This window comes from Trichomycterus rosablanca, chromosome 6 (assembly GCF_030014385.1).
Source record: "Trichomycterus rosablanca isolate fTriRos1 chromosome 6, fTriRos1.hap1, whole genome shotgun sequence".
Taxonomy (NCBI): Eukaryota; Metazoa; Chordata; class Actinopteri; order Siluriformes; family Trichomycteridae; genus Trichomycterus; species Trichomycterus rosablanca.
This window is the reverse complement of record NC_085993.1, coordinates 34,692,687-34,719,261: the sequence shown is the minus strand read 5'-3', so window position 1 is coordinate 34,719,261 and position 26,575 is coordinate 34,692,687. Positions and strand designations below refer to the sequence as shown.

The 26,575-nt window shown below is 40.6% G+C and overlaps 1 protein-coding gene across 7 annotated transcripts in view; it reads left to right on the top strand.

Moving 5' to 3' along the window:
• The window catches only part of abi2b (abl-interactor 2b), a 32,700-nt gene extending 15,761 nt beyond the window's left edge, over nucleotides 1-16,939 (top strand). For 4 of the 7 annotated variants that reach the window (XM_062997749.1, XM_062997747.1, XM_062997746.1 and 1 more), the window contains 4 exons: nucleotides 6,796-6,984; nucleotides 10,223-10,309; nucleotides 11,456-11,650; nucleotides 16,386-16,939. In XM_062997749.1, coding sequence (XP_062853819.1) covers nucleotides 6,796-6,984; nucleotides 10,223-10,309; nucleotides 11,456-11,650; nucleotides 16,386-16,561 — 647 coding nt within the window. In that variant the 3' untranslated portion in view covers nucleotides 16,562-16,939. Of the gene's footprint in view, nucleotides 1-3,841; nucleotides 4,022-6,762; nucleotides 6,985-10,222; nucleotides 10,310-11,455; nucleotides 11,651-16,385 lie in introns of all 7 variants that reach the window. The other 3 variants (XM_062997751.1, XM_062997748.1, XM_062997752.1) reach the window with 2 other exon arrangements.
• The last annotated feature ends 9,636 nt before the right edge of the window (nucleotides 16,940-26,575 follow it).

Genomic DNA, 26,575 nt, shown 5'->3' with positions numbered 1-26,575 from the left:
TGGTTTTTCTTGTGCTTGGTTAATTTTTCAATTAAAAGGTGGTAAAATCACTTTAGTTTTGAATATATGCTGTCCTGTTTGAATATAGGTATGTTAGTTTATTGCACTGCCATTAGTGGCAAAAAAAGCACTTTCCCCCCCCAAAAGCTTTTACATGATGTAAGTTCCACTATTAAAAACGGGCAAATATGAAAGTTTCCCTTTAATTGCCTATTCGTAAGGGGCTTATGTTCTCTCACATTTTTTTAGTTTTTCAAGATCATGTTTTTGCTACATGAAGTTTGCTATAAAAAGTCTGATTTATACTAATAACAAAATGTAAAAAAGTAACAGCTAAACAACATTAGTATCACATTAGGGCTGCCACTAATGACTATTTTTCTATCGAGTAATCTATAGACTATTTTATCGATTAGTCGATTAATCTGAAAGATTAATTTTCCTCAAAAAAATTTACTTCAGAATCTCATTTAAGCTTCTTTTATTTTAACAACAAACTGTACGGCATAATAATATGGCACAAAACTAAATGTATGTCCATATGATCAAATTCTCAAGTGCTCCATATTTAAAAAAGTGCAGCATGTGTTTATGGCATTCCGTACACAAAGAAGGGTGCTTAAACTTATAGCAGAAATAAAATAGTTAGAGGTGGGCACGTCTCCTGAAGTCCAACGTACAGTAAAGACAGAATGAGCCCAGATTCTAACCTACACATTCACTCAAAAATTACTTCACATTTTAAGTGATGTAAACAAAATGGTAAGCGTTTCACATGAGAAGCTTTTTTTCGCTTTGAGCGTCACGGCAAAAATCGCAAGCCCAACGCAGCAAAGTGCGCAGCGTTCTAACTGAACTCGCTAAGAAATACGGTATTCCAAGATCTCCGTGATTAAGAAATGTAATGAAACAATATAGACGTGCAATTTCACGCTAGTGCTGCTGTGGTACCATCAAAGCTTTGCACAGTGAACAAACCACCTTTTTGTTTGGTGTCAGTTTTAAGTATCACCAAACTTTTGATGATTTGGGTCTTGGAAAACTTTTAGCTTTTATTTGAAAGCTCTCTACAATCAGCCTCTAACTGCTGCAGACGGCATTTTTTAAGACTGCGCTTAGTGCGCTTAGTGACTGGACCAAAAACGACTTGGGTCATGCACACAGCAAGTAGTGCTGAGGAAATCATATGAACGGTTATATGAATGGAAACGTTGTAGAAATTAAAAAGGATCATTTATAAACATAGTTTTAAAAACGATGCATCGACTTAAAATGCGTTGACGTCATCGACTAGGTCGACCAATCGTGGCAGCCCTATATCACATACATTCCAGCCTAGCCCGATGGATGTGCCACAGTTAATATCACACTGAAATATAGAAGGCATGGCTGTGCATTTGGGTTTGTTTATTCTAAATGCATGTTCTGATGTGTATATATATTTTTTTACATTTGACAGTTTGGCAAGTGTAAAACTAAAATATGTAGTGACATAAATTGGGACTCAGATTAGCGGTGGGCCTCTGAGACAAACAGATTATGAAATTAGGAAATAATGTAAAAATTTTGTTCACATTTTTACAACACTGAATATTAAACTTGTACCTGTGACCCATTATGTTACTATTTGCTACTAGTTGGCATCAGTGTATTTGGGCAGTATTTGAACAGTATATTCTAAAACCATTAGCTAGAGAATTTGATAATGTAACACGTGATCAGTCCTTTCACAACAGCTTCACCTTTTGTGGGTTTAACATGATCTAACACATGGTTCATGATATAAATGCATAAACGATCTTTCCGGGTTAGGTTAGAGTCTCTGAATGTGTCTGATCTTCGGGAACCTATTTTATTTCATTTTTTTACTTGTAAAAATGCTTAGATGGATGCTCATTTACATGTTTTTTAATTGGTTTAAATCTACAAGTTCCAGAATACAAATGACGATAAAAATGATTAAAAAAAAACTGGTCAGGCACTCATGAGTGTCTGAGCTAGTGATTTGTCAACCCCAGGCTATTTTAAACCTTCGACTTCTAGTAGTTTATGTAAGATTAGATAGTTTATAAACATACAGTTTACCCCCTTACAAAGACTTGAACAGTCTATAATTTTTATGGAAGGTTTATTTTAACAGAGAGAGACAGAATATCAACAAAAAATCCAGAAAAAAAACATTAAATAAAAGTTATAAATTAATTTGTATTTAATTAAGGGAAATAAGTATTTGATCCCCTACCAACCAGCAAGAATTCTGACCCCCACAGACCGGTTATGTGCCCATGAGGCACACAAATTAGTCCTGTCCCTGTATAAAAGACTCCTGTCACAGAATCAGTTTCTTCCGTTCAAATCTCTCGACCACCATGGGCAAGACCAAAGAGCTATCAAAGGACGTCAGGGACAAGATTGTAGACCTGCACAAGGCTGGAATGGGCTACAAGACCATCAGCAAGAAGCTTGGTGAGAAAGAGACCACTGTTGGTGCGATAATTCGAAAATGGAAGAAATACAAGATCACAGTCAATCACCCTCGCTCTGGAGCTCCATGCAAGATCTCACCTGGTGGGGCAAGAATGATTCTGAGAAAGGTGAGGTCAGTCCAGAATTACACGAGAGGAGCTTGTCAATGATCTCAAGGGAGCTGGGAGCAGAGAAATGCTGGATATGACCCCAAGAACACCATCCCCACCGGGCATTTCTCTGCCTCCAAACACGGCGAGTGGAGTTGATGCCAAAGAGCTCAATTTTGGTCTCATCTGACCATATCACATTCTGCCAAGCTTTCTCGGAATCATTCAGGTGTTCATTGGCAAACTTCAGACGGGCCTGTACATGAGCCTTCTTGAGCAAAGGGACTTTGCGAGCACTGCAGGATCTCAATCCATTACGGCGAAGTGTGTTACTAATGGTTTTCTTGGTGACTGTGCTCCCAGCTCCCATGAGATCATTGACAAGCTCCTCCCGTGTAATTCTGGACTGACCTCACCTTTCTCAGAATCATTCTTACCCCACCAGGTGAGATCTTGCATGGAGCTCCAGAGTGAGGGTGATTGACTGTGATCTTGTATTTCTTCCATTTTCGAATTATCGCACCAACAGTGGTCTCTTTCTCACCAAGCTTCTTGCTGATGGTCTTGTAGCCCATTCCAGCCTTGTGCAGGTCTACAATCTTGTCCCTGACGTCCTTTGATAGCTCTTTGGTCTTGCCCATGGTGGTCGAGAGATTTGAACGGAAGAAACTGATTCTGTGACAGGAGTCTTTTATACAGGGACAGGACTAATTTGTGTGCCTCATGGGCACATAACCGGTCTGTGGGGGTCAGAATTCTTGCTGGTTGGTAGGGGATCAAATACTTATTTCCCTTAATTAAATACAAATTAATTTATAACTTTTATTTAATGTTTTTTTTCTGGATTTTTTGTTGATATTCTGTCTCTCTCTGTTAAAATAAACCTTCCATAAAAATTATAGACTGTTCAAGTCTTTGTAAGGGGGGTAAACTTACAAAATCAGCAGGGGATCAAATACTTATTTTCCCCACTGTATGTTAGCGTTAAGTACATTCATATCTTAACATTATTAGTTCATTTCTGCTTTTCGGATTAAATTTGATTGTAACACGTGTGTAATTTACCATGGAGTGTGAATAGTCGTCGTATTTTACTAACACCTGTTGTTTACCTAATTTTTCTACGTAATGTGTTATCGGCACTTTTCAGTCGATCTAATTCCCTGTATTTTCTTATCTTATTACTAAAACCTCTTTTACTCCTAGCTCTTTATCTGTGCTTTCTTCCTATCTCTTCTGCTTCCTTGCTGCCTTCTATTATGTAGCAGCTACAACCTCTGCACCTCCAAACCCCCCCAAACCCCCTCCCAGTGTGTCCATGCCAGCTCCACCAGCACCACCTCCTCCCCCCACCCCTGAACCCACACCCACTCCTGTTCCTTGTGTTCCTCCTGAGATCCCACCTCTCCCACAACTGCCCCCATCCAGCACTGCAACTGCAGAAGGTGAGTCGCCCCGAAACCCAAATCACCATGTTCTGCCCCTACTTACCTTAGTGCCATTGTCCCCACCCTCATTCTGGTTATCATGCAAGTAAGTATGCTGTCATTTCAGATTATGTTCACCCACATGGACTTCCCTGCGTGGGCAGGGCTGGCTGGTTTGTTGCCAAACTCTACTTTCTTTTGCTCTTTTGTCCTCATAACTTTTTTACCTGCTTATTTCATCTTTACCTGGTGTGTTGTGCATCTGGATTTACTGCATGTCAGGTGTCGTGTCATGTGGCTGCATTGTACCATCCCACCTCTTTCCGTCACTGAAACGTTGGTGTTGCATTCATTTCAGTTCTTTTTGCAGGGATATACAAAGCACACCTTTTGTTTTGATTTTGTGTTAGCAGAAGGTTTTAAAATGCATTACATTTGCAGTCGAAAATATCCAACCCCCAATAAAAGGAAATTGAAGAAAAATGTACAGCAAGAAGTCTCAGTAAACACTGAAAGTATATTTATTGATACATACAAGCAGGTTTAACAATGTAAGGATATCATTTGAAGTTTAAATGAAAAACATCTGTTATTCTCCCCCCAGCCTCAGTACATGCCAGAACATACTTTTGTCTTAAATATCTCGAGTAAGTGATTTCAGTAACTGCTAACCAGCTTCTATAGAATATTAACCCATTTTTCTCATTTAAAGCTTCTAGCTCATTGAGCTTTGATGGCTTTCATGCTGCAACTGCTTTCTTTAAATCCTGTCTAAGACTTTCTATTGGATTTAAACCTGCAGACTTAGAAGGCCACTCCAGGATATTCCAGGGCTGATTCCTTAACAAAGCTTTGGTTGACTTGAAAGTGTGCTTATGATCATTGGCCTGCTGGAAAGTTCAGTTATCACCAAGGTATAATTTCCTCCTCAAAAAGCCTTGGTATTTCTGTAAATCCATGATGCCAGTCACACGGTCAGGATTGCCAGTTTCTGCAAAACATCCCCTCATCATCACTGACCCATCTTTATGCCTAACCATGAGAATAGTATTCTTCTGGTCATAAGCCTTGCCTTTCCTGCACCAGATAAAACACTGATTCTCATGGCCAAACAGTTTCAGTTTTGATTTGTTACCTCATAGTCGTCTCCATGGTCACAGTGGTGTGTGTTGTGGATTTTGGCCATGAAATCCTTGGTTTGTTAAGTGATTCTCTTATTGGTTTCCACTGTTCAAGGTCTTGGAAATCTTACATCAATTGCACACCATGTAACATAATAGCTTGTGATACTTTTGTAATCATAGAGGTGTCAATGTGTGCTTTATTCATCACCAACTAGATGTTTATTCACAAAATGAAAATAAAAATCTTCGGCTCTGGGTTGGATTCCCAGGTGGGGTGGTCTGGGTTCTTTCTGAGTGGAGTTTGCATGTCCTCCCTGTGTCTGTGTGGGTTTCCTTTGGGTTTCCTTCTCACAGTCCAAAGACATGCAATTAGGTGAACTGGAGATACAAAACTGGCGGTGATGGTGTTTGACATTGAACTGATGAATCTTGTGTAAACTGTAACTACTTGTTCTGTCATGAATGTCATGTTAAATTCCTAATAAATAAATTGATCAGAGCTAAACTGTAAAATGAGTAAACAAATCAATACAAAAACCAAGAACAGATATGGGAACTATTTTATGGTGTGCCGATGAAATAGTGGAAAGATGCTGCTTTCACAAACAGCGCTCTATTTAGTATACAAAATAGTATATGTAATTTTATAATACACTGATCAGCCATAACATTAAAACCACCTCCTTGTTTCTACACTCACTGTCCATTTTATTAGCTCCACTTTCACCCTTTTCTTCAATGGTCAGGACCCCCCACAGAGCAGGTATTATTTAGGTGGTGGGTCATTCTCAGCACTGCAGTGACAATGACATGGTGGTGTTGTGTTAGTGTGTGTTGTGCTGGTATGAGTGGATCAGACACAGCAGCACTGCTGGAGTTTTTAAATACCGTGTCCACTCACTGTCCACTCTATTAGACACTCCTACCTAGTTGGTCCACCTTGTAGATGTTAAGTCAGAGACGATCGCTCATCTATTGCTGCTGTTTGAGTTGGTCATCTTCTAGACGTTCATAACTGGTCACAGTGGCCAGTGATAGCTCAGTGGTTAAGGTACTGGACTAGTAAACAGAAGGTTGCCGGTTCAAGCCCCGCCACCACCAAGTTGCCACTGTTGGGTCCTTGAGCAAGGCCCTTAACCCTCAATTTCTCATTGTGTAAGTCGCTTTGGATAAAAGCGTCTGCTAAATGCTGAAAATGTAAATGTAAATGTCACAGGACGCTGCCCATAGGGCGCTGTGGGCTCCATCAGCACTGCTGTGTCTTATCCACTCATACCAGCACAACACACACTAACACACCACCACCATGTCAGTGTCACAGCAGTGCTGAGAATGATCCACCACCTAAATAATACATACTCTGTAGTGGTCCAGTGGGGGTCCTGACCATTGAAGAACAGGGTGAAAGCAGGCTAAAAAGCATGCAGAGAAACAGAGGGACTACAGTCAGTAATTGTAGATCTACAAAGTGCTTCTATATGGTAAGTGGAGCTGATAAAATGGACAGTGAGTGTAGAAACAAGGAGGTGGGCATAATGTTATGCCTAATCGGTGTATAATGACATACTTTGACCTTCTGTAACTTAGAAATGTACACACAACCTTGACAGCGCAGACTCATGTCTTTAAACCTAGCATGTTTAATTGTTCTTGTATCTTGTCCTTTAGGCAATGGCCCTCAGTTCTACAGTATGAACCGACAAATGGCACGACAGACTACAACCTCAGTAGGCGGCTCTCTGCCTTACCGCAGACCTTCCTCAGTCACCAATCAACCCACTACTATACCTCAGAATGCTCATCCAAACATGAGCCAGAACCAGCTTAATGGAGGACCACACTACAACCAGAACCAAGGTGTGCTATTTTGATTGCTGTATTACTTAACAGTGAGTGTGTATAAAATCATTTAAGATTTAAGAAAAGCTGACACTGTAATAATCTGATAAATTAATTTACATCTACAGTGGGGCCAAAAAGTATTTAGTCAGCCACTGACTGCAGGTTTTCCTACTTAGAAAGATGAGAGAGGTCTGTAATTTTCATCATAGGTACACTTCAACTATGAGAGACAAAATGAGAAAAAAAAATCCAGGAAATCACATTGTAGGATTTTTAAAGAATTTATTTGTAAATTATGGTGGAAAATAAGTATTTGGTCAATAACAAAAGTTCAACTCAATACTTTGTAACATAACCTTTGTTGGCAATGACAGAGGTCAAACGTTTCCTGTAAGTCTTCACCAGGTTTGCACACACTGTAGCTGGTATTTTGGCCCATTCCTCCATGCAGATCTCCTCTAGAGCAGTGATGTTTTGGGGCTGTCGCTGGGCAACACGGATTCCACAAATTTTCTATGGGGTTGAGGTCTGGAGACTGGCTAGGCCACTCCAGGACCTTGAAATGCTTTTTACGGAGCCACTCCTTCGTTGCCCGAGCGGTGTGTTTGGGATCATTGTCATGCTGGAAGACCCAGCCACGTTCCATCTTCAATGCTCTCACTGATGGAAGGAGGTTTTGGCTTAAAATCTCACGATACTTGGCCCCGTTCATTCTTCCCTTAACACGGATCAGTCGTCCTGTCCCCTTTGCAGAAAAACAGCCCCAAAGCATGATGTTTCCACCCCCATGCTTCACAGTAGGTATGGTGTTCTTGGGTTCTTCTTCTTCCTCCAAACACGACGAGTTGAGTTTTTACCAAAAAGTTCCATTTTGGTTTCATCTGACCACATGATATTCTCCCAATCCTCTTCTGGATCATCCATAAGCTCTCTGGCAAACTTCAGACGGGCCTGGACATGTACTGGCTTAAGCAGGGGTACACGCCTGGCACTGCAGGATTTGAGTCCCTCTCGGCGTAGTGTGTTACTGATGGTAGCCTTTGTTACTTTGGTCCCAGCTCTCTGCAGGTCATTCATCAGGTCCCTCCGTGTAGTTCTGGGATTTTTGCTCACCGTTCTCATGATCATTTTGACCCCACGGGATGAGATCTTGACCCCAAGAAAGATTATCAACGGTCTTGTATGTCTTCCATTTTCTTACAATTGCTCCCACAGTTGATTTATTCACACCAACCTGCTTGCCTATTGTAGATTCACTCTTCCCAGCCTGGTGCAGGTCTACAATTTTCTTCCTGGTGTCCTTCGACAGCTCTTTGGTCTTGGCCATGGTTGAGTTTGGAGTCTGACTGTTTGAGGCTGTGGACAGGTGTCTTTTATACAGATAACGAGGTCAAACAGGTGCCATTAATACAGGTAACGAGTGGAGGACAGAAGAGCTTCTTAAAGAAGAAGTTACAGGTCTGTGAGAGCCAGAAATCTTGCTTGTTTGTTATTGACCAAATACTTATTTTCCACCATAATTTACAAATAAATTCTTTAAAAATCCTACAATGTGATTTCCTGAATTTTTTTTCTCATTTTGTCTCTCATAGTTGAAGTGTACCTATGATGTAAATTACAGACCTCTCTCATCTTTCTAAGTAGGAGAACTTGCACAATCAGTGGCTGACTAAATACTTTTTGACCCCACTGTATGTAAGTGTAAGTATCCTGCTGATGGGAGCACTATTCATATTTATATTGGTCAGCCATTTTTTGGGCAGTGTGACTAGTGGGACAGTGGTGTTTTTGCGGTTAATGTACTTCACCTGCTGGTCCAAAAGCCCCACTGCTACTGAATGCCCATGTGGGCTCTTGAACAAGCCCAACAGTGGCTTGGATTGTGTTTTAGTCCAATAAAAATACAAGTTAACAATGTGTGTGTATAGAAATAAAGACACATAGGTTTTCTTAAAACCATCCACCAATATTTTTGTACATGTCAACCAAGGAGTAGATAAGATAAGATAAGATATCCTTCATTAATCCCACAATGGGGAAATTTGCATCGTTAGTAATGGTAATACATTGGGAGAGTAGGAGAAAAAACTAGCAACCAGATTGTGCTCCCTGAGGAGCACACTGTGGTAACATGAAAAAAAGCCCCTAACAGCACACAAGCACATGTAAACATAAGAACATAACATAGTCACACAACGAGCCACGGGTTTGGGGGTGAGGGGATAGGGAAGGTACCAGCTACGACAAGCAGCCCCAGCGATTTGCAGCCATATGCAGGCGCACACTGCAGACCCGTCCTGCCGTATTGGTGGGATCAAGCTAAGAGAGTGGAGACGTTGTTTTTGGGTTGGTAAAGTTCGTCATTCGAGCAGCAAGAAAAAGTCTGTACAAAGTTCACGATGACATGGTTGTTGACAGCTCTTACTGCCCCGAATGAACCAGCCAGTGGAGGGAGGGTAGGGTACTTCGCAGCAGATCCTCTGGAGGAATTTTCTTATCACCAAGGTCGTTGATGATAACAGTGGGAGCCAAGAGCAGAAATGACATGTTGTTTAGTCTGAGCCCTAATACAAATTTAACAAGAACTCACGGAATTAATGCGTCTCTGATCCGTCTCATTTCACAAAGCCGTTAGTTTCTCCAAAATGGAATCCATGTTGCGATTAATAACCACAGTCTGAGTTCCAACAGCTCTACCCACCATATCAATCAAATCAAATTGGGCAGTTCCTTGGGACCATTGACAACTGACCCAACTTTTTTAATTTCCCGATACAGCAGGGCTAAGCCTAAACCAATCAGCAGAAACCCCACAATTAAAGTTCCGAATAGGTAAACATCCTCTACGTCCTCCAACGAAAGAGGTGCCAGGCACACGACTCTCCACTTCCCCCACGAGTCCGTCGCGTATCCTGCCATCTGCGTTCCATCGGGGCATGTGGGTTCCCCCGAACCCGAACTTCTCGATGAGAAGATGGTGTCAATAGCATTCAGAGACCATTTAACCAATTATATAATTTGTTCTTTGAGGAGCTGTGCTGAGAAAATCAATTGATAGTCAATAGATTTCAAATCTCAGCTGTGGCAGGCTAAATAACTGATTTGATCCTGCAGCCCTTTTTACTATTACTGACACAATCCTCATTTCTGTCTTTTTTTTTTTTCTTCTCTTTTTTCTCTTTTACATATTTACTGTCTTTTCTGTTGCTGTCCGTCTCTCTGTCTCTCTCTTACTTTGAATTGGGCATCTTAGCCCCCATGGCCCCACCTCCCCCATCAACATTACAGATCACCCCTCAGCTCCCACTGATGGGTTTTGTGGCTCGGGTACAGGAGACCAGTAAGTCTAGCAATTTGAACCTTGTATATGTGCATGCAGTGTGCAACCCAAGGACCCCCCCCCCTTAAGGAATTTAACAAATTCAGATGTCCCGTAGCTGATTAGTATAATAACATACTAGCATGTTTTTTATGTGTTGTGTGGTTATGCATGCTCAAGGTTTTACTTGTGCATGTGTTTTTTATGTGTGTTGTACAAGTGCAAAGCAACATGGACTTAAGTCCGGTCAGTAGTTCTGCATCATCATGAGTAGAGATGCATGAGTACCGATACTGTATTATCAGCTCATTAACTTGTACTCGTACTCGCAAACGTGGCTCCGATACTAATCATCCGATACCGTGTGCCTAGTGCACGTTGCTGCGTTATGCCTGGTTCACACTACACGATTTTTGCCCTGATTTTCGCTCAGCGGCTGGTCGGCGCTAGATTTGCCGGCTCGGGAGCAACTCGGCGTTCGCTCGGCGATCAAAACTCGGCTCTCGATCGCTAAGTGTGATCTATCCAACAACTCGATCCGACCGGCTCACCGAGCGCTCGAGTTTTCTAGCACGTCACATATCTGATCTCAGATGTGCGACTGGGAATGAGTGACATGTCGAACAGCCAATGAGAACGCAGGATACGGTGTGAGGGGAAACGCAGGAGAGGAGTGTAAACAGGTGGGACAGGGGGATAATATAGTTTATATCAGAATACACCGGCACACACACACACGTTTTACAGTATTTCTGACCTGATCGTTCTCTACAAAACATAACAACAAAACACCAACACTGCAAAAATATTTATTAACCTCCAACTCACTACAGAACAATCCATGCTATTCGTGTTGCCAAATCCACTCAGATTCATTTATTTTTCCTCCTTGATTTCATCACGTCAGTGCACAAACACTTTGATCACTCGCTACTTGTTGACGTGCATTTTTGGACGTGGTATCATTAAACTTCTCGTCACTTCTCACGTGTGTTTTTGTTTAAAAAAAACGGTATTCTAAATAGGTATAGGTATCGGTATCGGCAAGTACAAAAATACATGTACTTGTACTCGTACTCGGTTGGGAAAAAATGGTATCGATGCATCCCTAATCATGAGGCTTGACTCTGCTGAAAGGAATACAGTCAGTGCATTTTACTTTTTCAGTCTCAGACGCACCTCCGCCACCGCCCCCTGCTGATGCGGTGGACTTTGTGGTGGACTCAGCCCCACCCCCACCTCCACCAGAAGACTATGAGGAGGATGAGGGTGACGAAGATGAAGAGTCAGCGGTAGTGGAGTACAGCGACCCATACGCTGAGGAGGATCCCCCATGGGCACCACGCAGCTACATGGAAAAAGGTTTTGCTCAGATTCATATTTAAATTACATGTGTAATATATTCAAACTCCAAATCGAGATTTCAAACAAGAAACAGTAGAACTTGAGGTTCTAGCCATTTTTTATTTCACAATTAATTGTAAATAATTACTTTTTAATTTAATTGTTTTTTGGAAGCCAGAGTGTAGGGTCAGCCAATGTACGGCCCCTGGAACCCAACAGTTGCTGCATGGCAGAGCTGGGATTCGAACTCTCAACCTTTCAGCTCATAACATTACATAACATTAACATAATTAGCTGTTTACAGGAGGGAATTGATGAAAATATTTAGAAAACAGGTATGTTTTAAGTTAAGTTTTAAAGGATGAAAGTGATGAACAAGAATGGAGAGATTGGTAAAGAGTTCCAAAGTTTAGGGGCCATGACACTGAAAGGTCTGCCCCCTGCCGAGACCAGTCTGAAAGTAGGGATGGCAAGGAAGCCATCATCAGTGGACCTGAGTGTACAGGCAAGCTCAAGCTCAGCTAAATAGTGGGGTGGGTGGCATTGGGTTGTGCAATAGGTAGCCAGTGTAACTGATACAGAATAGGAGTGATGTGGGCTGATTTTCTAACCTGTAATAGAATTCTGTCAGCAGAATTTTGAAAATACTGGAGTGAACGGGTGGATCTGTTAGGAATGCCAATGAGAAGTGAGTTGCAATAGTCAAGACTGGACGTGATAAAAGCATGAACTTCAAGTGCACATGTGTAAACCAACAACACTGTCTGATGTCTTTCATCAATAATGAATCATAGACTGATAACCTTAAGTTTGAGCTTTTGACTCGCTGTGAAGAGCTGCATTGTTTATCAGAATCCTGCCTGGCACAAATTATGTTTCAGTAACTGATAAAGTTCCTAGGCAGTATGTGTGGCACTTAGTAAGAATTAAATGGTGGTATTACGGTAATAACTACATGTAGACTAGTGAGATTTCGAGCAGTTCCTCAGTCAGGCACATTGATGCAGTATGGCAGAGGTCCCCAACCACCGGGCCACGGACTACACAGGAAAAATAAATAATGTATACCAGACCTGGGCATCCGGCCCGCAAGCCATCCCCAACCGGCCCGCATGAGGTCACTGGCAATTAAAAATCAGACGTAAATAAATGTACATCACACAGGCCATATAACAGGATTGTTTTTATTTTGACGGGAACGCTATTTGTTTACATTTACGCAAGTTTCGATTACGTGTGTGCTTCACCATAATGTGTCGGCGAACAGAACTGAGTGCGACTGACGGAGACGATAGAGTTTTTAACAAGACATGAACTTCAAAAGTCAGGTGTAAAGGATCATAATTTAAATCTAGGGTTTATATATGGAGCTCAAACGCTGCCATAAGTATTTGAATCTGAATTTTATACATTTGAAATATTTCAATCTGAATTTTATAAATTTGAAATATTTCAATCTGAATTTTATAAATTTGAAATATTTAATGGCGTAATTTATAAATTTGATATTTAACAATGCTTTTTTGTGATTTGAACTTGTGAGGTAATGACATTTGCTGTTGAAAAAATTTCATTTCAAAATCACAACTTGCAATTTTCAGATTTTAAAAATTCAGATAAAAAAAATTCAGATCTCTCAGATTCAAATCTCAGAAATACGAATTCAAGCTTGAGGTGAAACATCCGGGTTTCCCAGGAAAAGTAAACTTTCCAGAGCGATCGAACGCAGCATTTAACCAATCACAGCGCTGCCTCACCTGCGTTCATGTCTGTGGAGGAGAAATGAATCCCAATGAGGTAAGTGCATCCAAAGTGTCAACCTCAACTGACCAGATGAGTCGAACCAGGTGTGTTAGGTAAATGAGGTAAAGACTGAACTCTGAAGTGCTATACGGCACACCAGGAAAGAAGTTTCACAACATTTCTGAACTCCCCGTTTTAATATGTGCAAGCAACGGAATATCCATGCCTTCCTAAACTCAGACCAGCTCATGCCAAGCAAAACTCTTAGCTAACCACTACCAACAAGCTAGCTAACGCTAACTAACCTTACCCCGCGCGTTATCACGCCACCAGCGTTACATAACGCAAAATATAAAACTTGCCGTAAAGCACGTTGAGTATTTACCAGAACTATAAATAATTAGCTGACTGTGTGGATCTGAAGAACTTTGGATGCACTTTCCTCATTGGGATTTATTTCTCCTCCACAGACATGAACGCAGGTGAGGCAGCGCTGTGATTGGTTAAATGCTGCGTTCGATCGCTCTGGAAAGTTTACTTTTCCTGGGAAACCCGGATGTTTCACCTCAAGCTTGAATTCGTATTTCTGAGATTTGAATCTGAGAGATCTGAATTTTTTTTATCTGAATTTTTAAAATCTGAAAATTGCAAGTTGTAATTTTAAAATGAAATTTTTTCAACAGCAAATTTCACCACCTCACAAGTTCAAATCACAAAAAAAGCATTGTTAAAATTCAAATTTATAAATTACGCCATTAAATATTTCAAATTTATAAAATTCAGATTGAAATATTTCAAATTTATAAATTATGCCATTAAATATTTCAAATTTATAAAATTCAGATTGAAATATTTCAAATTTATAAATTACGCCATTAAATATTTCAAATTTATAAAATTCAGATTCAGATACTTATGGCAGCGTTTGAGCTCCATATTTATATCCCCGTTACGATACTAAACACAGAAACGCAAGAACCCTAACGATGCAGGAGCGTCACATCTGAAGCTTCGCTAACTAAACTGCAAACCAATACAGACTTTTTATAAAGTTGTACACATCCAGGACTGGAGCAGTAAAGATCAGCTTAGTGATATCCAAATAGCAACAGCACTTTGTGTAAAGTTAATGCACATTTTGTTCACATTTGTTTTCAAGAACGTTGATTAAATAGTGAAATAATGTTGATGTTTTTACTCTGCCTGCTTTTCATTTTCTGATTGTACTTTTACTTTTAGCAGTAACAGCTTATCAGAACTGTAAAATTTAGGCAATAAAAATAAATGTTATTAATATTGAGCAACAATAACAACAATAACAATTTCTTATGTGGCCCCTTGGAAAATTTAATTGCCCACCCCTGAATTAGAGATACATCAGCAAGGAAAACACTGCTTCCATTTCCAACCCACAGGTGTTTATCATGCTACACCCCCCTTTCCCCGCCAGTCCGTGAAATAATATTTTATATGAAACCGGTCCGTGGTGCAAAAAAGGTTGGGGACCGCTGCAGTATGGAATAACAAAACAGAAATATTTAAACACTGAAAAAACTTATATACACGTAAAGTACAATGAAATTCTTTTTTGCATATGCCAGCTTGTTTAGAGTGCAGGGTCAGCCTTTGTATGGCACCCCTGGAGCAGGCAAGGTTAATTAAGCCTTGGCAAGGGCTTTACAGTGGCTGCATGGCAGAGCCTGGAATCGAGCCCACAATCTCCTATTTGCTAGCCCAAAGCTCTAACCACTAGGCTACAATTTACCTCATTGTTCAAATCTTTCACATGATACGGGGCAGTACTGCATTTCACAGCTCACTAGTCACCATGCTGTATTTTTCACATTGTCATGCTAGATTTAAGGTTAAATAAAACATTTTACAAAATGTTCCAACTTTTACAGAAGTGGGGTTTCTAGTTTAACTGTACCTACACATACTGGGTGTGTTCGAAAACCTAGGGAGGTGCCTTACTGTCTACACAGGCAGCTGCCTAAGTAGAGAGGATTCTAATAAGTCATCGATTAATAAGGCAAGTTATTCGAACGTGCTACTTACACAGCGATAAGATCGGGTTTTGCTTACTAAGCTAACACAGTTAGCATCATGCCATTCAAACCAATGGGATGAGGTGGCACAACGCGCTAGCATGTCAAATAACATCTCCCGCCGTGTACTACAAATGGTTAAACTGTCCCTGACAAACTCGAGCTTGCAAATAAATACACTTGTACATGTTTATACAAATAAAAAATCAATAATAATTTATTTACTTTGAAAAGAACTCGTTCGGTTCTCCACACCGTCCGCCATGTTTTTTATTTTTCTGTGAGAAAAGGTGTGCCGCATTAAATGCTGGGATTGCCTCCAGAGTGCACTAGGTTTTCGAACACACCCCCTGTGTGCTTTTGCCAAATTTAAGAAGATACATTAACAGCCGCTCAGGTGGCGCAGTGGTAAAGTACGCTAGCTCACCAGGGCTAGGGTTTCAGGGTTTCGAATACATCGTATCGAACCTCAGCTCTGCCTCTCCGACTAGGCTGGGCGGCAGTATGAACAACGATTGGCTGTTGTTCAGGGTTAGGGGTGAAAAGTCGGATCATAAGTCCTAACTGGTGCAACTGCGGCCCCTGCTGGCTGACTGATGGCGCCTGCACAGGGCTGAGGAATAATGCTGATGGGGGTGTCGCCCTCTGTGCACAGTGCCTGTCAAGTATATGAACTCGTGCGGGTGAAAAATTTACTGACTGTACGTGCCGGTGTCAGTTGAGAGGCGTCCTCAGTCAGCGGTGAAGGGTCGAATCAGTATAGAGGACGCATTCAGGGTAATTGGACACGACTAGACTGGGGGGGGAGAAAAGGGGAGAAAATATAAATAAAAAAAAAAAAAGGTACATTAACACGCTGGAGCCCTTGGTCAATGAAAAAATTGTCATTATTAGTGTGACATTTTTGTGTGACATTTTTGCCATTTTTGTGTATTTTCTCTAATGCTGCTCCTGTCTTGTAGTGGTGGCCATCTACGACTACGCACGGGATAAAGACGACGAGCTGTCCTTCCAGGAGGGCGCGATCATCTACGTAATCAAGAAGAACGACGATGGCTGGTACGAAGGTGTGATGAACGACACCACCGGTCTCTTCCCCGGGAACTACGTCGAGTCCATCATGCACTACGCCGATTGAGCCACCAGGGGGGCGCAGCCTCTCTTTTTTTGTTGTTTAATCGTTTCTTTCATACATCCCAACCATACACACACAAGCTGTACACACAGACTGTATCACACAGTTACGCACAGAGATGAATGACTTGGATGAAGAGAAAGTTTCCAAACGAACATTAAGACCTGTTATACACTGTATATTTACAAAACCTTTTTTTTTTTTTAGCTCTATACTATCATATGAACGGTTTTCTCTATGAAGGCCACTGCAAGTGTGTGTATCTGAGGTTGAAAGCTGTAAGGTAGAGGCTTAAAAGATTTAGAAGTACTATTTTCATGTCACAATTTTAGTTCCATAGAAACAAACACTAAATATTCTTGCTGCTGGTTTTCAAACTGACCTGTGTAGTACTGTCCCCTTCATTCATTGTTTTTTGCGGTCAAGTGGCTGAGTTATTCAGAGATTAGTGAGGCTTCTCAGAATATGATTAGCACAGATAAAGGCTCTCGTCGGTTTTCTTCAGGGAGGAAGAAAAATGGGCTTTTTAAAATCGTATCTTTATTCTTCTCTGTGAAAGGTGCTGTTAGCAGTTAAAAAAAAAATTATTTATCTGGACACCTTGGTAAATACAGTTGATGGTTAAGCCAAGGTCATGCCACGGACATGCAGCGTAGGCATCTCAGAAGTGGTGGTTATAAATTCAGCCATGACCAAGCTTTCCATCGTTTTTGACAGTTATTGTGTTCAATTAAGTTGAAACCTGGTGACTACAAAGTCCATAACTCAAGATTTATATTTTTATTAAACAGTTTATTAACTTCCAGTGTTCTGTGCATGGGACCATGATCATCTTTTAAAAGATCACTCATCCTTTTTATCAGGAAATCAATCTAAATAACTTGTATTGAAGAGAGGCAAGTGGAACCAAACCATGAAGCATACAGCCCGGATTTGGGCTACAAGTTTTATTTGCTTTACAGGGTAGATATACACCGATCAGCCATAACATAAAAACCACCTCCTTGTTTCTACACTCACTGTCTATTTTATCAGCTCCACTTACCATATAGAAGCACTTTGTAGTTCTACAATTACTGACTGTAGTCCATCTGTTTCCTTTCATGCTGTTATTCAATGGTCAGGACTCTCCCAGGACCACTACAGAGCAGGTATTATTTGGGTGGTGGATCATTCTCAGCACTGCAGTGACAATGACATGGTGGTGGTGTGTTAGTGTGTGTTGTGCTTGTATGAGTGGATAAGACACAGCAGTGCTGCTGGAGTTTTTAAACACCTCACTGTCCCTGCTGGACTGAAAATAGTGCACCAACCAAAAATATCCAGCCAACAGCACCCTGTGGGAAGCGTCCTGTGACCACTGATGAAGATTTCAAAGATGACCAACTCACTGCAGCGATAGATCTACAAGGTGGACCAACTAGGTAGGAGTGTCTAATAGAGTGGACAGTGAATGGACACGGTATTTAAAAACTCCAGCAGCGCTGCTGTATCTGATCCACTTATACCATGTCAGTGACACTGCACCACCTAAATAATACCTGCTCTGTGGGGGTCCAGGGTGAAAGCAGGCTAAAAAGCATGCAGAGAAACAGATGGACTACAGTCAGTAATTGTCGAACTACAAAGTGCTCCTATATGGTAAGTGGAGCTGATAAAATGGACAGTGTGTGTAGAAACAAGGAGGTGGACATAATGTTATGCCTGATTGGTGTATGTACTCCCTGTTGCCCTGGTGTTGTAAACTAGAGAAAAACAAACTATTATGGATCAACATCCAACAAATCAGGATAAAACAGAATTAATGAAAAGCTCTACCACGTTTCATTTATGTGCAAGCAGCTTGTAGGGGTGACTTTCAAGGGAACGTTGACAGGACAAGCTGTATCCGTTTGGATTTCGACTTTTAAAACGGCTAGACTTTGCTAAAAATGCTGACCGCACCTTAAAGAGACGGTATGTATTCAGTTATTAGCAGTAGGAAATACCAAAGGATTCAGCTGCCTATAGATTTCAACTGGAGTTCTTATAAACTGACTAAGTTCTCATCATTCCATACTTTTATTCATATATATTTTTTGATTGCTTACTGAGATTTCTGATGTTCTGTGTTCTGTGTGTATGCTAAACACTATCAAAGCTTGTGCCATAAAGAAGTGTTCTAAATAGTCAGAGATGTTTATGAAGAAGATTTAAAGATTATAACTACCATGTTTATGTTTGTTGAATGAACAGAAGCTCTAAATAGTGGATTTGACTTTTTACCAGCGATGGACTTGAATAGAACACTATGTGTATGCGATATTGCTTCTTTTTTTTAAATGTCTTGGTGTATGTGAATGAAGTGAATAAGACTAAGAGAACACCCGGTGATCTGCAATAATACTCGCACAGTCAGAAAACTCGCTATTGAAAGCACAATGATAGAAGTACAGAGAGTGATACACAACTGTAAAAACATTGTAAACAAATTCAAACCAGCCCAACTTTAGAACATTCTCACATGTGGTTTTCACCACTGCAGCGCTGTGCCGTTACACAGGCTTTTTTCTATGAGGTACAATGATGTCTGTGTTTAAGTATGTGAGAGCATGAGTGTGCAGTGTGTGGAACTTCACTGTTTGTGAACTTTCAGTGTCTGACTTGCTTTCCCCCCCCGGTTGAGGGTCTGTGACTGTGTGAACCGACTCTTGCATGTCGTTCATTTGTGATATACATATATATTTTTCCCGCTAATGGAGAATAAACTGGATTGATCTAGTCTTTAAACTCACACTGCAGAGAAGCTTTTGAATGCATTTATACTGACTGCTGACTGGTGGCGGATGTAAAAATGTCTGTTACGGCTGACTACTACACAGTTAATGATTTCGGACTATTAATGCAATTCTGTTCAACAGTATAAGGAAGTACACTATATTGCCAAAAGTATTCGCTCGTCTGCCTTCACACGCATATGAACTTAAGTGACGTCCCATTCTTAATCCACAGCGTTTAATATGGTGTCGGCCCACCCTTTGCAGCTATAACAGCTTCGTCTCTTCTGGGAAGGCTTTCCACAAGGTTTAGGAGTGTGTTTATGGGAATTTTTGACCATTCTTCCTGAAGTGTATTTGTGAGGTCAGACACTGATGTTGGACGAGAAGGCCTGGCTCGCAGTCTCAGCTCTAATTCATCCCAAAGGTGTTCTATCAGGTTGAGGTCAGGATATATATGGAAATTGCTTTGTGCACTGGTGCGCAGTCATGTTGGCGTGCTTTACACCATTGCATCCAATGCTTTGCATGATGCTTGGTGATGTAAGGCTTGGATGCAGCTGCTCGGCCATGGAAACCCATTCCATGAAGCTCTCTACGCACTGTTCTTGAGCTAACCTGAAGGCCACATGAAGTTTGGAGGTCTGTAGTGATTGACTCTGCAGAAAGTTGGCGACCTTTGCGCACTATGTGCATCAGCATCCGCTGACCCACTCTGTCTTTTTACGTGGCTACCACTTCATGGCTGAGTTGCTGTCGTTCCTAATCGCTTCCACTTTGTCATAATACCACTGACAGTCGACTGTGGAATATTTAGTAGTGAGGAAATTTCACGACTGGACTTGTTGCACAGGTGGCATCCTATCGCAGTACCACGCTGGAATTCACTGAGCTCCTGAGAGCGACCCATTCTTTCTCAAATGTTTGTAGAAGCAGTCTGCATGCCTTGGTGCTTGGTTTGATACACTTGTGGCCATGGAAGTGATTGGAACACCTGAATTTAATGATTTGGAAGTGTGAGTGAATACTTTTGACAATATAGTGTATGATTGGGCTATTTCTCTGGGGCATAAAAGATTGAGACAAGGACATTAGCACTAAAAGGATTAAAATATAATACAGTATGTATTCCCAAAAAATTACAGAGGCCCTGCGATAGATTGGCATGCTGCCTAGTGATTTGAGGGAAGCCACACACACGCGCCACTACCTTCATGTTAATTGATGTGTCTATAGAATATGCCAAAAAGGTTTTTAGATCTTTCTGGTTCAGTTTGTGAATATGTGATAAACACTGATCATTTTTGTTAACATTGGTTTCCTAGCCCTTGCTTGAATCTTATTTTGCCCTGACTTTTATCATCATAAAATTATAATTACTAACCGTGGGTGTCATGCAGATGTAAGTGTGATTAATAACTGGATATGACTAAACTAGGAACAAGGGAAGGGGTAGCTGATTATGGAATGACGAACAGAACTGCTGCATGATTTCTAGCGCTTTGATTTGTTTAAAAAAAACATATAGGCAACTTAAAGAGTTCCTATAAATGGGTAAATGGGTACTTTATTTGCTGGTTCATCAATCCCCACAAGAAATGTAAAATGATTAATTTTTTTAACCTGACAGGTGGGTGCTTTTTTTTTTTTTTTTTTTTTTTTATAAAGCATAGTTGTTTAAATCTCACAGAATCCAATAAACACATCTGTGACCCAGATCTATCTACAGCTCTGCAGTTTAAGCTATGGCAGAGCTGCTTTTCAGAAACCTTTGTGTCAAAGGCCAATACCCATAGACGCATAACTTGGTGTAAAGAGCAAAATACCTGAAGCCCTGAGCAATGAAAAACCACATATGGTGTGGTTGCTTCATAACATATACACTAATCAGCTATAACATCAAAACCACCTCCTTGTTTCTACACTCACTGTCCATTTTATCAGCTCCACTTACCATATAGTACACTTTGTAGTTCTACAATTACTGACTGTAGTCCATCTGTTTCTCTGCATGCTTTGTAAGCCCCCTTTCATGCTGTTCTTCAATGGTCAGGACCACTACAGAGCAGGTATTATTTAGGTGGTGGATCATTCTCAGCACTGCAGTGACACTGACATGGTGGTGGTGTGTTAGTGTGTGATGTGCTGGTATGAGTGGATCAGACACAGCAATGCTGCTGGAGTTTTTAAACACCTCGCTGTCACTGCTGGACTGAGAATAATCCACGAACCAAAAATATATCCAGCCAACAGCACCCAGTGGGCAGCGTCCTGTGACCACTGATAAAGATCTAGAAGATGACCAACTCCAACAGCAGCAATAGATGAGCGATCGTCTCTGACTTTACATCTACAAGGTGGACCAACTAGGTAGGAGTGTCTAATAGACTGGACAATGTAAAAACTCCAGCAGCGCTGCTGTGTCTGATCCACTCATACTAGCACAACACACACTAACACACCACTATCATGTCATTATGACTGCAGTGCTGAGAATGATCCACCACCTATATAATACCTACTCTGTGGGGGTCCTGACCATTGAAGAACAGGGTGAAAGAAGGCTAAAAAAAAGTATGTAGCTAAACAGATGGACTACAGTTAATAATTGTAGAACTACAAAATGCTTCTAGAGTTCAGAAACTCGGTGCTGGTGTGCTAGTGGAAAATATCCCGGTGTGCCACCTGGGCACCCAGTTTCAATTCTAAGCAGTAACAGAATAGAAATATTCAGAATACTTAGGATTTTTGAAATACAGTATTAATATTTAGTATAAACTGAATTTCAAACAGACACTTAGAGGATTAAGAGCTTTTGTTCAAGGGCTGCTCGGTGAAGCCAGGATTTAAAACCTAAACCACTGCTCTTTTGGGATATTTATTATGAATTGACATTATTTTCATTCAGGTTTTTTGTACTTTAAATTTTCCAATTTCATTTTTTATCCTTTTATTTATGGGTCCATGTTTGTTGATAAACTAAGGAACCACCCCTATCATTAACTTAGGAGTTACAATGTATTCTTTTTGTATACTGAATACACTTAGGAAACCTAATACCTCAAATAAAGATCATTACTGGTGTTGTACAGTAGGAGAAAACATCTATTTAACCACTTTATAACTTTTACAGCATTTATCTGATTTAGATTTACACAAAGATGTCTTTTGACTTTGTATTTATAAACATGCACAAAACGTATGTATTATATGCATAAACATGTTTAAAAAGAAAAAATAGATAAAAATCGTCCCTCATGTTGTTGCAGTTCCAGCTTTGAGATGTTTACAGTGAATAATAGTTGTTTGCTTTAGGCAAGGCAAGTTTATTTGTATAGCACCTTTCATACACAGTGACAATTCAAAGTGCTTTACAAAAGGAAAAATTTAAAGCATTAAAACATAACTGAGATCTAGAACCTCAGAAAGACTACTTGCAAACATTTAGTTACAATTAAGAGAACATGACATTAAAACAGAGAGATAAAAAATTAAGAACATGAAAAAACTAAAAGAAAATATAGTAAAATGAGGGCCAAACAGACCCAGAGCCACACAGACTCTCAGTAAATAATAATAAATATCGGCCATACAGACCTTGGGGCCACACAGACTCCCCTTAAATAATAATAAAAATAGGCCACACGGACCTTACCTCACAGACTCCCCTTAAATAATAATAAAAATAGGCCACACGGACCTTACCTCACAGACTCCCCTTAAATAATAATAAAAATAGGCCACACGGACCTTACCTCACAGACTCCCCTTAAATAATAATAAAAATAGGCCACACGGACCTTACCTCACAGACTCCCCTTAAATAATAATAAAAATAGGCCACACAGACCTTACCTCACAGACTCCCCTTAAATAATAATAAAAATAGGCCACACAGACCTTACCTCACAGACTCCCCTTAAATAATAATAAAAATAGGCCACAGAGACCTTACCTCACAGACCCTGGAGCCACACAGACTCCCCTTAAATAATAATAAAAATAGGCCACAGAGACCTTACCTCACAGACCCTGGAGCCACACAGACTCCCCTTAAATAATAATAAAAATAGGCCACACAGACCTTACCTCACAGACTCCCCTTAAATAATAATAAAAATAGGCCACACAGACCTTACCTCACAGACTCCCCTTAAATAATAATAAAAATAGGCCACAGAGACCTTACCTCACAGACCCTGGAGCCACACAGACTCCCCTTAAATAATAATAAAAATAGGCCACAGAGACCTTACCTCACAGACCCTGGAGCCACACAGACTCCCCTTAAATAATAATAAAAATAGGCCACACAGACCTTACCTCACAGACTCCCCTTAAATAATAATAAAAATAGGCCACACAGACCTTACCTCACAGACTCCCCTTAAATAATAATTAAAAATAGGCCACACAGACCTTACCTCACAGACTCCCCTTAAATAATAATAAAAATAGGCCACACAGACCTTACCACACAGACCCTGGAGCCACACAGACTCCCCTTAAATAATAATAAAAATAGGCCACACAGACTCCCCTTAAATAATAATAAAAATAGGCCACACAGACCTTACCTCACAGACCCTGGAGCCACACAGACTCCCCTTAAATAATAATTAAAAATAGGCCACACAGACCTTACCTCACAGACTCCCCTTAAATAATAATTAAAAATAGGCCACACAGACCCTGGAGCCACACAGACTCCCCTTAAATAATAATAAAAATAGGCCACACAGACCTTACCTCACAGACCCTGGAGCCACACAGACTCCCCTTAAATAATAATTAAAAATAGGCCACACAGACCTTACCTCACAGACTCCCCTTAAATAATAATTAAAAATAGGCCACACAGACCCTGGAGCCACACAGACTCCCCTTAAATAATAATTAAAGATAGGCCACACAGACCTTACCTCACAGACTCCCCTTAAATAATAATAAAAATAGGCCACACAGACCTTACCTCACAGACTCCCCTTAAATTTTAATAATTAAAAATAGGCCACACAGACCTTACCTTACAGACTCCCCTTAAATAATAATTAAAAATAGGCCACACAGACCTTACCTCACAGACTCCCCTTAAATAATAATTAAAAATAGGCCACACATACCTTACCTCACAGACCCTGGAGCCACACAGACTCCCCTTAAATAATAATTAAAAATAGGCCACACAGACCCTGGAGCCACACAGACTCCCTTTAAATAATAATTAAAAATAGGCCACACAGACCTTACCTCACAGACTCCCCTTAAATAATAATAAAAATAGGCCACATAGACCTTACCTCACAGACTCCCCTTAAATAATAATAAAAATAGGTCACATAGACCTTACCTCACAGACTCCCCTTAAATAATAATAAAAATAGGTCACATAGACCTTACCTCACAGACCCTGGAGCCACACAAAAAAATCATTCCCATGATCTTTTTGTGAGGGCTGTAAGAACAGAGATGATTACAATGTGGGTCGTTGCTTATTGTTCACTGTATAGCAGCTGTTTTTGCAGCTGACCCGCCATCCTACAATACTGCTGGCTTCTTTTATTTTTCTTATCATTAGACTAAGAGCATGATGGTGTCTGGGGACTATTAGTGGTTCCTTACATTTTTAAACTTGCTGCCTATTATACTAGGTGTAATAACATGCACCAGAATGTGGTTTTGGCAGCATTTTTAAAAACTTATTTTTATGTAACCTTTAGAGATTTTTATACAGTAACTGAATAGTTCCTCTCATCAGTTTAATCGAAAGCATGTATTTAAACGAACAGAAATACACAACTAAAGGACATTACATGTATAACATTTAAGTAAAGTCAGAACCCTGAAAACAACTACATCTTTACCTTAGTTGAAGGAGGCATCGCAGATAGACCTGGGGTGGGTATTCTGTAATTTGGAAGCTACCACACCAAACGATCAACCACCCAGAGTGGTCACTTTTGCAGAGCTTTATGTGTAATAAGAAGAACCTTGTTATGAATAATAATTAATTAATTTATTAGGATTTTAACGTCACGTTTTACACACTTTGTTTATAATTACAACAGAAACAGTAGTTACTCGTAACACAAGTTTTAATGTCAAACACATCATGGACAATTTTGTATCTCTAATTTACCTCACGTGCATGTCTTTGCACTGTGAGAGGAAACCCACACAGACACGGGTCTGTGGTCTAAGGTGAGAATCCTAGCAGTGGCATTTTGTACATAATGTAACCTACTGAGGGCTTAAACAGCGAAGCCAGATATAAGAATATTACAGTAATATCTAACAGTGATGTCACCAATGCATGTACAAGTGTTTCTACATCTCTTCGGCTGAGGGATGACCGGAGACGAGTAATATTGCCAAGATAGAGAAACACCGTCTTAACTACAGAACTGATATGAACACTAAAGAAGAGCGTAGGATCAAAGATTGCATATGCTGGAAAAAGGTATGTTGCAGTCATGCCGGGCAGTTGTAGCCTAGTGGTTAAGATACTGGACTAGTAATCAAAAGGTCACTGGTTCAAACCCCACCATTGCCAGGTTGCTGCTGTTGGGCCCTAGAGCAAGGCCCTTAACCCTCATCTGCTCAGACAGTATACTGTCACACTACTGTAAGTCGCTTTGGATAAAGGCGTCTGCTAAATGCCGAAAATGTAAATGTTAAATAAAAAAAGAAGTGGTGTTTCCAAAACTGTTGCCACAAAGTTAAAAGCAAATAAATATAAATGACTTTATAAATCTGTTAGTATTGGGTGGTACATCTGAACTCAGTAATTAGAAGTGGTACCCACATTCTTTTGATTCAGAATGTAACTGTGTTTTTGCATTTGTAGATTGGCTACTCTTTTTTTTGTTTATGCATTTTCTCCCCTTTTAGCGCGTCCAATTGCCCGATTGTGTCATGCTTCCTCTCCACCAATGCTGATCCCTGCTCTGATTGAGAACGAAGCTAACCCACGCCCCCTCCGACACGTGGGCAGCATGCCGTATGCATCTTATCACCTACACTTTGACGAGTGCGGTGCAGCTCAGCACTGTGTACGGAAAGACACACCCTGACGGCACTCTTTTCCCGTCTCTGTGCAAGCGCCATCAATCAGCCAGCAGATGTCGTAATTGCACCAGTCATGAGAGAGAGACCCCATCCCGCCCATACCTGAACAACAGGCCAATCATTGTTCATGTGGCTGCTCAGCCCAGCTGGCAGGCAGAGCTGAGATTCGATACGATACGATGTATTCAAGATC